Source organism: Lissotriton helveticus, chromosome 11 (assembly GCF_964261635.1).
Source record: "Lissotriton helveticus chromosome 11, aLisHel1.1, whole genome shotgun sequence".
Lineage (NCBI taxonomy): Eukaryota > Metazoa > Chordata > Amphibia > Caudata > Salamandridae > Lissotriton > Lissotriton helveticus.
The window spans coordinates 111984374-112002083 of record NC_136072.1 but is presented as its reverse complement, the minus strand read 5'-3'; the positions used below and the strand labels follow the sequence as shown (position 1 = coordinate 112002083).

The 17710-nt window shown below is 45.9% G+C and overlaps 1 protein-coding gene across 1 annotated transcript in view; it reads right to left on the bottom strand.

The window, feature by feature from the left end:
* Positions 1-10408: 10408 nt before the first annotated feature.
* The window catches only part of ACTL6A (actin like 6A), a 126440-nt gene continuing 119138 nt past the window's right edge, over positions 10409-17710 (bottom strand). Inside the window, exon 14 of the mRNA XM_078665363.1 lies at positions 10409-10728. Within this exon, the coding sequence (XP_078521489.1) occupies positions 10648-10728 (81 nt within the window). The 3' untranslated portion in view covers positions 10409-10647. The remainder of the gene's footprint in view (positions 10729-17710) is intronic.

Below are 17710 nucleotides of genomic sequence, written 5' to 3'. Positions count from 1 at the left end.
GCCAAGAATTACAGTGAGAGCAGTGTGGGTATGCTGGAAGACCGTCAAAGTCATGAATAATATCAAACACTCTGTCCTAGAACAAAGAGATGGGGCTACAATGACATGACAAGTGTAGGAATGTGGCTTGTGTCTCAGCAAAATGCCATCATGCAGCATTTGGGCGCAGTCCAATTTTCTGTAGTTGCACTGGCGAGCAATTTAATCTGTGTAAATATTTGAAGTGTATGAGCCATAATTTATAATTTGGAGAGAGGTGGTTGGGTTGAGAGCAGTAAGAAGCCAATTGTTTGTCTGTGGGTGGTGGGTCCAGGTCCGAGGACCACTGCGCAAGCGTGTTATGTGTTGTGATCATAGTGGTCTGCTGTGTAATGTTATAAACACGGGATACAAGCTTCTTGGGCGAAGGGTTCGCTAATATGTTTTCCAACGGGAGCAGGGGTGTGGTGCAGTGGGAAAGGAACTGTGCATTTGTCAGCAGTTAGCCCAGAGTTGGTGGTAGAGTAGGAGTCCAAGGGAGGGGGGGGGCACACGCATCCTCCAGGTTTCGTGGCCAAGGTAAGAACTCCTCCGCCGGATACAAGTCTGCAAAAGTGGACAGCCCCATTCGACGGGCTCTATGTTAAGAGCTGGTGTCTTGCATTGGAGGGAAGCTAGGGTGGTGGGCTAGTGGCGTGGATGGTGCATAAAGCTGTGGTAATTTCACACGGCGTCGAAGTCCATTCCAAGCCCAGCGTAGATTTTCAACTGTATTAATTTCAACATTGGGCCTTTAGTAAGTGTAATAGATAGCAGCCGGTAGAGGAGCCGGGGAAGCAACATCCTTCTCAACCGCCACATGGGGTTGAAACGGGACAGGGTGGACCTAGTAATGGGGGTATTGGGCCTGAGCGCTAAAGGCATGGAGCTCAAAGTCCAGCGCCCCCAGGCCCCCTTGTGTTAATGGTAGTGTCAGGACTTCCAACGGGATGCGGGTTGATTTTCCAGCCCTGATCAGAGGGATTAAAAGAGAACGTCTTTGCTTTAAAAAAGGCTTGTGTGAGGGGGATAGGAATGTTTGCAAAGAGATAAAGAAACTTGGGCAATATGATCATTTTAGCAATTGCTATCCTACCAGCAAGCAACAGCGGTAGTTTGGTCCAAAAGGGAATCCTACCCTCCAGCCAGGTGATGAGGTCGCCGTAATTCAGACGCCAGATAAGCTGAAACTCTCTAGAGAGCCATACCCTAAGGTATTTGATCGCTGGGTCCGCCCAAGTGAGTGGGGAAATCGAGGTCTAATTCGATTGGCGCTGGTGTTAAGGCAAAGAGGGTCGATTTGGACCAGTTAACCTGTACCCTTGACATGCCTCAGAATAGAAGGATTTCCCGTAGCGCAGGGTTAAGATTGGTGGCCTGCTCCCTAATGTATAATGTGATGTCATCTGCATATGTTGATATGATCAAGCCCTTATCGGTGAGGACAAGGCCCCTGGCTGTGTGGTGTTGATGCATCCTGGGTGCAAGGGGCTCCATATCAATCGCGAATAATAGGGGGGGGGACAAAGGGCACCCCTGCCTAGTGCCATGGGTCAAGGGTCCGACAACAAATAGTTCACCTTAAGTCTTGCAGTCGGGTAAGTATATAATAGGTGGATGAGCTTCAAAAAATTGGGGCTAATGTAAATCCTTCAAAGTAAAAAGAAACTGCCATTCAAGGGAATCAAATGCTTTTGTAGTATCTAAAAACATAGACAGCGCTGGCAAGTTTGGGTCTAACTAATGAAGTATAGAGAAAAAGGTGTGCACGTTGTGTGAGGTAGACCTCCCAGGAATGAAGCCGGATTGATCCGGTCTAGCGATAATGGGCAGGAGGGGCTGAATTCTATTTGCGATCAGTTTGGCCAGAATATTCGCATCAATGTTAATAAGGGAAAATGGGCGAAAGGAATCGCACTTGCTAGCCGGCTTATCTGGCTTCAGGATTGTCACGATCACAGCCTCACGCATTGTCGGAGGGAGGTGGCAGATTTCGAGACTCTTGATGTACTTCTAATAAATGAGGGGCTAGTTCAGTTGCATAGGATTTATAAAAAGCGGCTGAGAGACCGGGAGCTTTGTTTCCAGGAAGGCTTTTAATGACCTGAATGCTGTCCTCTTTGGTAAATGGCACGTCAAAATAATCGCTTTGGGCGTTGCTCAGCCAGATCAGCTTGATAGAATCTAGGTAGGGCTGCAGTTCTGCGTGGGATCGTGTTTGGGTCGCAGTGTATAAGGATTCGTAAAATCTTTTCATTCTATCTAAGGTGGTCGACTGTCCACATGCAGAGCTAGAGTCATCTTCTAAGAGCTTTGTAATATAAGCAGAGGCGCGGTGTTGTTTGAGTGTGCAGGCCAGGGCTTTGCCTGGGCGATCCCCTTCTCGATAGGCGCAGGTTTTGGTGTTCCTGCCAAGGAAATTTATTTCGCGGACCGCTTAATCATCATATTCCGAGATTTTACTGCAAATAGTAGCGAGGTGCGATTTTAAGCCTATTTGGAAGTACAGCGTTTCTGCCTGTTGTATTTCCTTCTCTATTTGTTCCAGAGTGAATCGAATGGATTCAAACACCCTTGATTGTTTAGAATTACGGAACCCCCGTATGACAGCTTTTAAATGCTTCCCATAGTATGGTGACGGAGTTGACAGATTAAACATTGGTGGTGAAGTATTGCTGGAGTTCCTCACGGAATACGGCATCACGCGCGGTGGTAGGTGCCAGCTAAAGGCACGCGGGTTTGATAGCCGAATGGACCGGGTCTGCTGAACAGGGAAGTGGTCAGATAGTGTACGTGGTATATGTTTGATGTTAATGGTCCAGGAGGCTACATCCTGGGTGACCAGCCAAAAATCCAACCGAGACCAGGCATTGTGACAGGAAGATAAACACATACCCTCACGAGTATCAGGGTGCCATACGTGCCAGATATCTATAAGGCTATGGTCTACTGCTATGGTGTGGAGTACTGCAGTAGTTTTGGGATGCAGCTGCCTAGATGTATCTACGCGGTCAATAGTCTTGCATTACTGCGTTAAAGTCTGCCCCCCAGATAATCATGTCATCGCCAAGCAAAGTTATCTTGGTACAAATGGTTTCAAATAGAGCAGGGTCATCAGTGTTAGGACCATAGATGGCCGCTAGGATCAGTGGAGTTGTGTGAATCATGCCTTTCAGCAGCACGTAATGGCCTTCAGGTTCGACACAGGATTAAATTGTGGTCCAGCCCACATTTCAACGAATCAATATTGCTTTGACTCGGGCATAGTTGGAATATGTGGCGGAATGTATCTCCCCCAGTACCTATTTCGTAGCTTAAGGTCTGCGGCCTGAGTGAGATGTATTTCTTGAAGGAAACAGATATCTATTTTGTGTCTAATCAGGTAGGCGTGGGTCAATCTTGCCTTTTTGTGGTTGTTTAGACCTCGTATGTTCCAGGTTAGGAATGATACTTCAGCCATGCAATGTGATGTAGAGCGCAGCGGGATACCCAACGGCGTATGGTACGTGGGCAGCAAAGTGAAGTGAATGTAGCGCAGCTTTTAGGCTTGTGCGTCGCTGAGGGAAGTAAAAGCTGCGCCTCGTAAAACATGCAAAATCGTAAAATGTGAATGACCTGATAGTGTCTGTAACTTGCGAACTTAACATAGTTAAAAACAAGCCCCCCCACAACACCCCCCCCCCACTTGGATGAGAGCCTGCTACCTCCATCCTCCACACATACCTAAATCAGGAAAGGTACAAATAAGCCTTGGGTGATCTCCCTGTGGGGGCATGAATTGCCAGCGAACTGCCCTGCACTGAAAGCAGGGTGGCCGGGCGTACTTATTAGTCCAAGGAGATGGCATAAGAACGCAAAACAAGAACAAACATTATATTGATGATGGGGAATAACCGACCAGGAATCAAATAATGGCAACTGCAGTGCGATAGGGATAGATAACATAGTGCATTGTGTCCCGAGTGTATGGTTTCAAATTCAATCGTTGTTACTTAGTCTATCTCTCGCCCCCTCGGCCAGGGTCGTCCGGTGGGAGGATCGACCCGGGCAGATGTGTTTGGCGAATTTAACCGCTGATTTAGTGTCAGTAAAAAAGTGTGCTTGGCCATCGTGGGATATCTGCAGCTTTGCCAGATAGAGCATCGCATAAGGTATTTCAGCGCGTTCAAGAAGATATTTTGTAGGTAAGAACTCTTTACGTGCAGCCTGGACCGTGGGAGTGAAATCCGGGAAGATAGATATGTGGTTTCCCTTATGCTTTATAGGGCCGTGTTCTCTAGCCGCCTTCAGTATGGAGTCTCTGTCGCGGTAATTTAGTACTCGCGCGATGATGGGTCTGGGAGTACCACCAACGGGCAGTTTAGGGCCTAGCGAACGATGGGCGCGTTCGATTACGAAGACAGCAGAGCGAGCTGTTGGGAAGAGCTCAGGGAGTAAGGCTTCAACATAGGGCTCCATTTTTGGAATTGCTGTAGTCTCTGGAATACCGGCGATGCGTAAATTGTTGCACCTAGAGCGCTCTTCCAAGTCCTTGTTTTTTGCCTTTATTAATGTAAGGACCCGTTCCATGTTAAGGAGGTGCTCCTTGGATTCCACTTGATACTCATGAGCTTCTTCCGTTTTTCCAGAGCGTCCAACCGGGATTAATGAGCATTCACTTGGCGCTTTACTGCGTCAAGTCTTTGTTAAAGGGCCTAGTTTGGAGTCCATAGATCTGAGGTTGGAGCGCACTCCAACATGATGGCGCGCAAGTCAACTTCCTGTTTGTTGCCAGCTTGAGAAGGATCACTTTTTGACTCAGGGCATGCCTCCCCTGCGCGAGTTGTGCGCTTGTTTTCAAAGGACAATTCGGATTGTTTGAGGGTAGTTTCACCCCATGATGACATATGTGAGCTGGGCACACTCTGGGGCCCGTTGGGTCCTGGAGTAAATGTCCACAGGGATAGGCGACCTGGCACTTCTCTCGCCTGGTACGCACTTGGCCCACTTTCTGGTCAGCCAGCACTAAGGGGCCAGAGCGGGGTCACCAGAGTAATGCCCGCGAAGGGAGGAACGGAGCGCAGCAACCCCAAAGGCAACGGGAGCACTGCCCCATCTAGGATGCCGCACCGTGACCCAAGCCGGAACCCTCAGCGCGACTGCACCGAGCCCCACAGTTCTGCTTTTCAGTGCCCACACTTTCCACCTGGTCCCTGGAATGTGCGAAGCCCATGGCCTGAGGTAGTCCCCCAATGGCAACCGCCTCAGGAGCTTGGGGTGAAGGAACGGGTGCTTGCCGGCCTACTCACGTGGCTTCAAATATAGGCTTCAGGGAATAGTCTCGTTTCTTGCTTCGGAGCCGCTCACACAGTGCTATCGGGTCCCGGACCCACTAGGCCAGCTGCAGATGGCGTCAGCACTTCCTTGGGTCTGTGTCGCAGCAGGCAGCAGCCCAGGCCCCACACGCCACCACAGCCCGATGGCTCAAGCAGGGACCACATAGTTAATGCAGACAGGCTCGAAGTGCCGCCGGTGTTCGCCGATATCATCAGCAGGGGAGGGTCGCAGTAGCTTTCGCCCGGTCACGGAAGCCTCTGTGCCACGACATATACCAGCGCCGCTGATTCTCGCCCGCGTCAATCCGACCATCAAACTCTCCCTGCAGCTGGCACAGAAGGAGATTATGCCGTAGGAGGTGGCCGCAGTACTTGCCGCAACGAATGAACAGGGCAGCTCGGGACAGGAACCCGCACCGCAGTCGCTCGGGCCTGTCTCGGTTTCGAGGGCGCTCCACTGCAAGATAGGCACAGCTGCCTCTCCCCTTCACCTTGGAGGTATGGATGTGTACCTCGTCTCGCGCTCGATTAAGCACTGTGTTACAGGAGGTGCTGGACCCCCGTTTTGCAGAGCACGGTGCAGGATTATGTGCCCGGCAGACAGAGCCCTTCAGAAGGTGGCCATCTTGCTGCTCGGCCAAGCCACGCCCCTGAAAATGTCCGATTGCCTTAACATGAAAGTGCAACCAGCCATTGCAAAATATTTGATCTCATTCCCATAACAAATCACATTTATTTTTCCATTTGAAGGAAGAGCTGCATGTTTTATATGTTGTAAGCAGCTCTTTCATAATCAGCCTAGCAAAACAATTGTGGTACTGGTGCATAATAATAGAAGCTAAACGTGTCATTTGATTAGCGTACAATTTGTGAACCATATGGCTTTGCCGTGCTACCAGTAGCAGAGCGTGAATTTCCAAATGGTTGAGGTTTCCACTGCAGACCCAGGATCCGATTAGGCTTTCTCTCAGAAGTTGTGGGAAAGTATTTGCGTTAGGTGAAAGTGTCATCTTCAATGACTCTGTGTTTGGGTGAGATCGGAGGGCTGTTAGCTAACACATCTAGGACGGTACACCTGCTCACCACCCAGCACAAGTTTTTATTTAAGACTGGTGGGGGTCAGTCTTTTTGGTGACAATGTGGCCATTTTATGCATATTTCAGCTGTACTGGATGTATGTAGTTGGTACTGCTGTTGCGAGTATGAGATTAGCCAATTCTATGGATTATATGTGCTTTTTTTATGTATAGTTCTGTCTTAAGTGTACTGTTGTGTGTACGATTAAAGATGTGTGCTGTTGCGAAAGCATCAATACCAACCATATGGCATATCTGTGGCACTGTGCTGAATGTGTGCGCTGTGTTACGTGTCTTGCTCACAGTTTATGGACCAGCGCCTTCTCCCACCACTAGTATCAGAAACTTAGGTGTGATCTTGCTTTTTCGGCCCAAATCCAACAGGTCTCTGCGACCTGCTTTAGTAAACTAAGAAACCTCTGGACATTTCTACATTTGTTTACCGGAAGATTGCTGCAAGGCCGTGGTCCATGCCACAGTGACATCTAGGCATGATTATGCGAATTGCTTATACCTTGGCCTTCCCAAATATTCCATCGGTCGCCTTCAGATGATACAGAATGCAGCTGCGAGATTGGTCAGACGCATTCCATTTCGGAACCATGTCTCTCCGTATTTATGTGAGCTCCATTGGCTCCCAGTTGCTAAAAGAATTGAATTCAAGGCCATGACCCTGGCCTACCGGGACTTAAATGGGACTTTGCCGTCACAAACAAAATCGAACTTTGAGGTCAATTCTCAGATTCGGCTCTGCAGCCCCCACTTTGAGAAAGCGTGCCTGGGGGGCAGAACACTCGCAGTTAGAACGGCCTTAATGTGGAATGCCCTTCCTGTGAACCTTCGCCAGGCCAAATCAGAGATATGTTTCAGAAAAGCCTTGAAGACGTGGCTCTTCAAGGATGACTAGTCCTGGGTTTTAGTGCTTTAGTTCCGCAGCTCGCAATGTCTGCTACTACAGCGCCGGGACACCTCTGTTTGGAGTAGCTGTCGCGCTTTACAAGTATGAGTATTATTATTATGTGAGGAGTCCATGTACACAAAGGTTTTTTTTTTAGTCCTTTAACAAAATGTGAAAGTGGAAAGATTTACTGTTTGTCTAGTTCTGAAATCTACTTTAATAGATACAATCTGGAGCAATTGTTGCATATGGTACCAACTTGGTCAAGCAGTTATACAACCCCTAGATTTCCTCCTGGATCTGGCAGACAATATCATAGTAGTTATGTCATATTGTGTATATATTAGGCCTGGGCAGAGTTTGCCTCCACTACGCTATGCGGAGTTCCGCAAGCGGTGGAGTGTGTTACGTCATGCCGTTCACAATAATTTTTAGTGCCGGGCGTTTGTCTCCGCACTGGAAAATCAGTGTGAACAGCCCCATGCCCAGCGCAAGAGGGCGCCACTTCTTTCTGCCACTCGAGTAGATGTTCTACTTGAGCTGAGCTTATACAACTCTAACAGATGGTTTCTCAATGCGAGCGGTCGTGCCCATCAGGGTTGAGAAATCTCGCTGGGAGCTGGTCTAGCATTGGATTTTCCTTGCTCGCGAACTTAACATTGGCGGAACGAAGCGTGCTCCGCAGAGTGCGAAAAGTCTGCGAACCAGGCCTACCATGCACATGCACACACACTAGATTGATCAGATATGGTTTGTGAATCTGATTATGAAAAAAGATTACTGTCAGACTAACCGTTTTAAAATGTTGCGGTAAGGATGCTAAATGACAGGTTTCAAAGTGTGGCTGCTTACCAAGGAATTCAGTTAATACTATGCAGGGATATTATCTGGTACAATCTGATTCAATGTGAGGTGGAAGGCTTCGAAAAACATCTCCAGTACCCCTCAGTGGCTATCACTGTGCTTCTTGATGTTGATCTGAAGGCCAGCCTCTGTTTCAGCTGCTTGAAAACATGTTGGCTGATCAGTTGTGTAGATGCTGGCATATGTTACTGGTAGGGTACTGCAAGATGTGGATCTACACAAAACCCAGAAGTGGCTTCAGTAAACTTTATGTACACTGCAAAGATCTATAAGCTCTGTCCTCATGTCTGGCAGAAGCGGGTTTTAGGATGGTGCTGCTTAGCCAGAGTTTTAATAGGTCAACACATTCCAGCCACCTGGATATGTAATGTTTGCAGCTTGTTAGTGAGCGGCTTGGGCACCATTCAATTTGAGGTTATATTAGTCCCGTCATTGCTTCACCAGGCCTCTGTTTATTTCCCCCCTTTCAAGAGGTAGAAGAATTTAATAGTTTTGACAAGCATGAAAACCACATTGAATAGAAGAATGATGGCTAGGCCAGTGCTAAGTAGGATTTGGAGATTTCTTAAGCGAGATGTCTCCAAATTCAAAAGCTGGTCATAGGACAGCAATTCCGAATCTGCTTGTCTTATAGTCGATATCGGCTGCAGTCATGAAGAGGATGTACTATTTCACCCAAGCGAACATACAGGCTTTGCAATTGGAAAATGGTTGTGTGGTTCCGAGGACTGGTCGTCAGTTACAGTGAATTTGAGCGTTTGTGGTATTTATAAAGTTCACATGGTACAGTTCAGATCATTATGCTAAAGGGTGCACGTATTAAACAGATTACATCTGTGCGAATGGACCACCTATCAGCCTACTTTGAAAGTTTAATTTAACCCAAAGTCATTTAGTTTCAGTTGATGACTGAGGAAGGCAGCTCCAAGCTCTCATTCATTTGAGCCTTTCCAGCAACACTTCATGGTCCAGTGTCTTAAACTGCTGAAAGGACTGAACTATTAAGCAGCTGCTGCAGAAGAACTTTATTTCGGTGGGGCATAACATTAGCCCAACATTGCACTTGGCAAATGAGCCTAACCTACAAGTGGGTGGGTCTCCCCGAAACAATACTTGTAATAAACCAAGAGCACAATTCATTTTACAGCACAAGGAGCTTGAGGGGCCACTCACTCAAGGCCCTGGAGTGCATGGTGCGACAATATACGGAGGTCTTGGCGTGGTGGTTATGCTTGAGAGAGCAGAGGCAGATGTATGTCCATCAGCAACATTTTCCGGTGGTAGGCGAAACAGGGCCTAAAACCAGCCACCCAGGAAATGATGTCTCAAAAAAAGTCTTCAACAAAAGGTTGAAAAAAGAGGAGTCAAAAAGTGACTAGGGGTAGTTCTTCAAGTCTGCACTGACAGGCATTTGGTGGGGAAAAAAGAATTGACAATGCACTGGGGTGGCACCTATATAGGCACTGCTCACGTCATTTCCGGCAGGGACGACGTTCCCACGTGGAGTAGAACGCCACCTAACAGCACGCAGGTGTACTGCTCACTAAAGAATTTCCAGATCCAGACGGACGCCTGGGTATAATTCTAAGGTAAGCAATCAGCATTTAGAAGTCTCTATTTGATACTAGAATTCTAGTAAGGCAACAGGAACTTAGCACATGAAGTAAATAATTTCACTCCCAATACCTCAAATTGAAAAAATAATCAACTACTAGCATACAGGCAATTTATACACAACAAAGCTACTAGGAAAACCTGAGCAATACATTTCTCAGAGTTGTGATCACATATTGACATTTTAAAATAAAATTTCAAACAGGCAAAATATTTTCTTTCAGAGGTTATGAACTCAAGAGGCAGACGAAATATTTCAGGTAAATTATTGTATTCAAACGTAAAAAAAAAAAAAGAAGAAACATGACAGCAACTGTCCTTCGTTTCAAAGGGGGTAGCTTAACTATTTATCACACCACTTCAATGATGTATGTGAATCAGAGGGTAGGTCATTCAGGTTGAGAACCAGAACTTTTCAACATTCTGAGGTAGATACAATTTTAAAAAAAAATCCGGGCGGGTCTTATAAATAACAGTTCAATTTCTAGCTAACATTTGAAAACAACACAAGTAAAGCTCCATTCACTTTGCTAAAGGGCACTTTAAAGCAGGAAGAATTGCCTGCATCAAATATGATGTCGCCGGGCACCATAGAAGAAAAACGTGGGCAAGGACCAAAAAAAAAAAGTTCCAAAAGTATTGTAAGATTTATTGCTTTGCAGTGGCTGAAGTGGCATGCACCCCTTTTCGGTTCCAATACAAAGTAACGCTCATATGAATGTTATAATGGTGAATTGAATTCTGCAAAAATCACATTTCCTATAAAAAAGTTCATTGTGTTCCTGAGTCTGCTAAAACTAGAAGATCATCACGGTCTCAAAAAGAAGCGTTGGGTGAAGGTAGTGGTGCTTTCAATCACTTTTTAGGGACATTTTCGCTCAACACATTGCTTTCCTCCCTCTTCATATTCTTGCTTCGAGATCCACATCTGCTGAAAGGTACCCTAGAAAGATAATATTTATGAGTCAATGTTTTCTTGGTTAGGCAGATTATTATGAAAATGTGCAGGGTGTTGAAGAAAATATTTTATTTTAATATACACTTACATCAGAATATAAACAGTCTTAGTGCATGCAGTATTATCAAAATTCCATAGTAATCATTAAACACACAAGGAAATGTGACTTTGGCATAGTCGGTACTTTCACTAAAATCATAAATGTAGAATTATCTTGCCTGCTTGCGGGTACCCCGAAGCACTTGGATGTACATAGATAAGGGAATGTCTAAAGTGGTCTTTCTCAAATGCAGACACAACCTCTAACGACTTAACGGGCCAGACTTTTTGTCCCTAAATTCCTTCTTTGACTTTCAATACTACATAAGGCTACTTAGCAGCATGAGCCGAAAGTGTACTGCAAAAAATAATCAAAACTCTAAACTCAGTGAGTAAGTACATAAAGGACAAATCAGCCTGATAAGCATAAGAGGTCAAAATAAGCCATTTTAGGAGCCAGCATAGTCCACAAATGCAACATTCCAAACAACCCATTCTCCCACATTGTTTCATGTAATAGTCTTTCAAAGTGCACCAATACATACATGTGCATGCGCTCCAATGCCACTGCACTTGATGCATTGATAACTGCACCTTGTGGCTGTTGCAATGTCCTTAAACCCTAATGTCACGATGCCTGCGGCTATTGGCCCTTTATACTGCTTGGAAGCAATCTACAGTAGACGCCTTGCCCCCTTGGGATGTGGGCCACCGCACCTGCTTTACTAATGACAGCACTGAGGAATACAAAAAAGTGATGGATGGAATGCTTCCATTAATCTCAGTCACTGGTATTACTCTTGGTCGAATACCACCTCAGATTAGACCTAGCCATATGCCAGTCAGCCCAATAGGTATAGTCTACTCTAGCCCAAACTGCCAAGCCAGGTCCTCTTCGAACGGGAAAATAAGCAACCCAAGATCCATTTTGGCCTAATTAGGCCTCTTTAGTCTGATGCAGCTTGGATCCAGTGGCACACTGAGGGATGATTGTGGTCCCTTCAGGAGGGGGCATCACATTGTAATTTGGGACAGACTGTTCCCAAGAGGAGCAGGGCTAGTACTAATTTGCATAAGGCAAGCATTTGTCTGTAGTGGTATGGTGGGCAAAAAACAATGGACTACAATGCATCCAAAGAGCGTACCAGTGGCTGAGAATAATTCGAGCATTCCAGCCATCTCTTTTCTGTTGTTGAAATGACACCTGAATCACTGTGCTGGGAGCAGGCTGCAGTGGGCTTCTCAACTCACCCTCAGTGCACTGGTGCCACTGTGCCTGCCTCACTAATAAATGCCCAGCTCCAGTGCTGGAAGAAGGTTGCACTGGGATCCTCTACCTCCAGGGAGCACGTTTCTGTGGGCTCCTCACACCCACGCACCCGGTGCCACTGCGCTCTAAGAACTAATGATAGCTGCACCCATGTGCCCGGTACTGGGAGCAGGCTTCAGGGGGCTCACCCTATACCCCGGTGCCTCTATACCTGACAGTAGTGCCACACACTGGATCTGGCTGTAATGAGATATTTTCCCATAGTACCACTACACTGAAGTCCATTTTAGGGGCTTCAGCTCAGTCTATCTATCCAGTTCTTCCTGTGTGTGCCTTGTTTTTCCTATCTCAGGTAGGCCCTTTCTTCTTCTATGCTGATGGTCAACCCCCCCCCCCGATCCCCCACCAAATCATCATCATCATCCCCCCCACCTTTTACTCAACCCAGGCTCCACTATACTTAGTTGAAACTGAGTAAGCAGGGTAAGTCTACATACTTGTATTCCCCAGAAATCTAATTCCCTACAAATAATGAAAGTGAAAGCTGACTGGCAGTAAATTCTAGGAGGGCATCCTTTTTTTAAATTAAAAAGAGCAAGGGTCTCTAGCGTCTAACTGGATACTCAGGATTGGGGTACCAAGCAATTTCACACAAAGAATGGTTTTAGGCTTAAATCTCAGTCTTATCCCCACGAGTAAAGAAGTGTTTTGAGGTCCTCTCAGCACGAGTTGGAAAGAAGAACCGAGTCTGTAAAGCAACTGCCAGTACAAGGCTTGCTGGGATACAGACGCTGCTGGTTCCTTAAAGCAACAGTTATTATTTTTTACTTTTAAGTGCATTAAGCCTAACAGGCTGATTTTTCCTTCATGTACTCTTACAGAATTGAGAGTTTTGAATCTTTATTGAAGGACACTCAAACGCTCAGGCTACAATGGTGCCTCTGTATTATTCATAGTTTAAAATATGGGGGGGGGTGAAATCTATCCTGTACGGCTCTGGAGGTTTTGTGTGCATGTAAGAAAATACAGCTTTAAACCGCCAATGGATAAACATGGTATGTTGAAACTTAAGTATTGCAGAGGTTCTCGTATGTATGCAGGAATATTCTACATTGATCAAAAACACTGAAGATACTATAATGCAGAACAACATTTAATCAAATATCATTGGTACAATGTTCGAGCATCGAAAAGCAGTATTTAAAGTTATTGCATCAGCAATCTTAAAAAAAATTCAAATAAATCTGCAAAGTATGGATCACAGAAATGAGATATCGTGAGAAAGTGGTATTTTGTTGGAGGTTATATCTGTTATGCATGGGCACACAGTTCTATCAATCAAAAGACCTTAAGGGAGATGTCTGCAGAGGTCGATGTAATTGAAAAATTGCATTTACATAGCGTTTACTACCCACGATGAGGCACTGTAGCGCTTTTCGGCGACTTATGCGCTACTCCGGAATCAAAGGTGGATTAGTGGAGGAAAAATATAAATTGTTATTGGGAATAGTGGACATGTGTGGTTGTTAGGTGGATGAATAGGGTAAAAGAGGGATGAAAGAGTGAAGTGTTTGGAAACGGTTATTTGGGAGTCCATGGTAGTAAGACAGGTGTGGGATGTGTTGAAGTGTAGAGGTTGGGGCAAAGTTTGAAAGAGGTACAGGGTGAGTGGGTAGAGTTTTAACTTTTTTTTTTGCTCTACATTCGGAAGAAAATATATACATACCCACACATAAAAGGTATACATAAGCACATGCAAAATAGTCTAGAAGTATGAAATGGTGCTATATAAAGACCTATATGTACATATATGCATGAATACGTATTGAGAAACTCAAGCATCCCATTTTCTGCTCTAAATAAAGTTTACAATTTTTCCCAACAATATTTCAATAGTGAAGCACTTATAGATACATTTCCTACAATACGTTTTACACATAGTGACAGATAAGTGTTATTGAAAAATAAACCCATAAGCATATATGTAGGGAGGTCTCCCTTTTTGACATGGTCACTACACTGTTTGCTTGGTATCTTGGTAGAAGTGCACTGGGTTCCTGCTATCCAGGTCCTCGGTGCCAGATCTCTTTCCCTAGAACAGTACAATTGTTCCCCCAATTGGTAATACATTTAGCACCCCCTGAAAGTCCCTGGTAAATTGTACACCTGGTACCTTGGGTAAGGAGCCTAAAGGGTCCGTTAGGGCTGCATCATGTATTGTGCCACCCTAAGGAACCCCTCAGCACCAGCATGCCAACTGCCACTGCAGGCTGCATGCCATGGTGCAGAGAAAAGTGAAGACAAGGCACACCTCCTGTATGCCATGCCTGCAGACACTACATGCAGTATAGGTAAGTCACTCACACAGCAGATCTTTCTTGCCTAAGGCAGGGTTCACCATACTACATATGTAGACAGATCTGCATGAGCAGATGTCCCCCTGTGATATACAAATGGCATTTTGTTGTATTGCACTTCGTGTATTGCAATTCTTAGATATTACAAGTGAACATGGATGCCATTTTGTGTACATATGCTGGACACGGTTATTGAGAGTTCCCCCACTGGTAATTGAGGGTTCCCCAGCTACATGATGGCCTCACTGAAACTAGAGATATTTGGTATTAGGCCTCTCCCGTTGGGGTACTTCTACCGTCCGGGATTTGTGACTGAAAATAGATTGTGGCTTGTGTATGGGGCAGGGACTAGGCAGCAGCCTAAGCAAAGTACTCTCTTGGGATAAGACCAACCAAGCCCACTATTTTTCAACCTCCCACTTACACATAGATATGCGTCCCTAGAATCAATAGACAGACTAAAACTAGCACAGCCATTGACAACGGGATCAAATCCACAGAGGGACCTCCACAGAAAGGAGGGCGCCGTCTAGGAACCCAATATCCACATTCCTTAGAGACGATCACCCTACTGCTGGGAATGGCTTACGGTCCCTTGTGAAGAAGCCTAGTGTCCCCATACAACCAACAAATGACATACCCAAGTTCCAAGTATTATCCTGGAATATTGCGGGCCTCACTTCCAATCGAGACAACCCGGAATGGGGAGCATTTATTCAAGAAACCGACATTTGCATGTTCCAGGAAACCTGGGCTAGGGAGGATACCCACAGATTAGGCTACGCGACCTTCAGCATAGCAGCCGCATGTGGGGGAAGGGGAAGGCCTGCTGGGGGCCTCTGCACTTGGATTGCCGTACACCTGGGGTGTTCAGAATAACAGATTGAGACATCTTTACGAGATACACTCTGTCATTTTGAGCTTTCCCGCCAAGATCAGAATTGCTCTGATCAATGTTTATTCTTGTCCAGTTGGGTACGGCCAGGAGTCTGCAACTCTCGATCTTTTGACAACCTTTTTGCTCACTATTCCTGATAATATTCTGGTGATCCTGGCTGGTTACTTTAATTGTCAGTACGAACCTCTGAAAGACCTGGATGCGGGTAACTCCAGTGAGGAGGACCTGCATTGGGCCATTCCAGAGCCTAATGCCCTGGCAACTCAGGCTTGGACCCCATTGATATTTCAAATGAACACCCTCACACCGAACCATTCCCTTCAGGGCGTGTAATGGGCGCACTAAATCCGATTCCCCAGCGAATTATACTTACAATAGACAGGGTTGCCCCTCTATTTTAGATTACATCCTGGTAGATACCATATCTTGACATCTGGTAATTGATCTTAAGATTGTGTCCAGATACGATAGTGACCACAACGCCCTAATTCTTGAGATGGTACCGCCCTGTCCCAGTGATTTAGTTGAAGGCCAATCCCCAACTGCTTCTGGGTATATTTTAACTAGTTGTAGGAGGAGAGTTAGATGGTTAACATTTTGTCAATCTCAGGAAAAGCTAGCCTCCCTCTACCAAACGGTCATCCCATTTCTTAAGGTACCAAACCAACTCAGTGGAACGGTTGATTCCTCTAGCACCTTTCTCGAAATCGCGGCTAACCACCAAGGTTTAGTAACTGCCTTGGTTAATATTATTTTGCCCAAAACACGATCAAGGGAAAAGGGGTTTCCAGGGTACCCTTGGTATAGTGGCGATTGCTGCAAGGCTAAGCAAGCTCTTGTCTTAGCTAATAAATCTAATGATAGGCTCCAAATAAAAGATAAGTGGCTAGCCTATAAAAACATAATTGGCAAAAAGAAATTGAGAGGGAGACAAATGGGAGAGCCTGAGAAGTGCTTTATGCACCAGGTGCATGAGGACTTTCTGGAATTTAGTAAATATTGGCTGTACAGAGGGTAAATCGGCAATAGAACCAAATTTAGGGGCAGAAGTTTGGAAGGCCCATTTTCAGTTCTTATATGCAAGGGCAGAGGGTGACGTAGGGCAAGCTACAAGTGTGTGCCCCCATTCCCAGTCATTCTGCTCTGATGCTCCAGTAATCTCCATAAAAGAGATAACGGATGCCTTAAGCAGGGTAATTCCATCCAGGGCACCAGGTCTAGATAAGATCCCTGGTGACCTTTTTCGTAATGAGCCTAATATCTGGGCCCCGTACCTATGGACCCTGTGTAATGCGATCTTCCAGGGAATGCAGATTCCTTCGACTTGGCTGGGGGCGGAAATCATCCAGATTTATAAAAAGGGCCCACCACTCCATCCCGCCAACTATCGCCCCATCAGCCTCATAGATGTCACTCAGAAGATATACACACGAGTGCTGCTGGGCCGGCTACAGAGCCTGATGGAGGAGTACACTATTCTTAGCCCATATCAGGCCGGTTTCAGAGCAGGAAAGTCCAAAATTTACCAAATTTTTAAATTGCAACCATTGTTTTTGAAGACAGTGTCCCTGGAGGGTGGCAGTATCCATATGATCTTTGTGGACTTAAAAAAAATCGGCATTTAATTTGGTCCCCAGGGACAAACTGTGGGCCATTTTATTAGACCTGGGGCCCCCTCCTGATCTCTGTTACCAGTGGAAATGGCTCTATGAATGTAATTTCGCCCAAATCAGGCATGGAAAAAATGGTGAACTCACTGATCCCATATCTATAGACAGGGATGTACGACAAAGGTGCGTGTTGGCCCGACCCTCTTTTGCCTATTTATTAACGGTTTAGTGGAGGCTTTGATGGCAGGGAGGGATATAGATGCACCTAGGTTGGCGACCGCAAGGTGCCAGCCTTGATGTTCGCCGACGTTACCCTCCTGCTATCTAAGTCCCCTGTGGGAATACAGAGGGCCTTAGACATCTTTGACTTATTTTGCAAGAGCAGGGGGCTTAGAGATAAATTCTCAGAAAACCAAATATATGACTTTTAATGCAGGAAATACTACACAACCTAATCCGTGGTTAGATGGGAAACCACTAGAGAAAGTGACCGTCTTTGACTATCTGGGAATAACACTTACAGAGAAAACGGAGTGTGGTGTACAAATAAAGAAGGCTAGCCTAAAGTTGGCCCAGACAACGGGGGTTAGCAAAGATCCATAGGACGTGCACTCATAAAACGGTTGGGCCGGTGATGGATATTTATAAAGTACAAGCTAGGGGGGCGGCTTTGTATAGGGCAGAAATCTGGGGCCATCGGCCATCCGACCACCTATCTAGTACGAGAATTCCTTTGCTGGGCAACTTCTGGGTCTTCCCAAAAGTACACCGCTGATGCCGCTTCGAATGGATC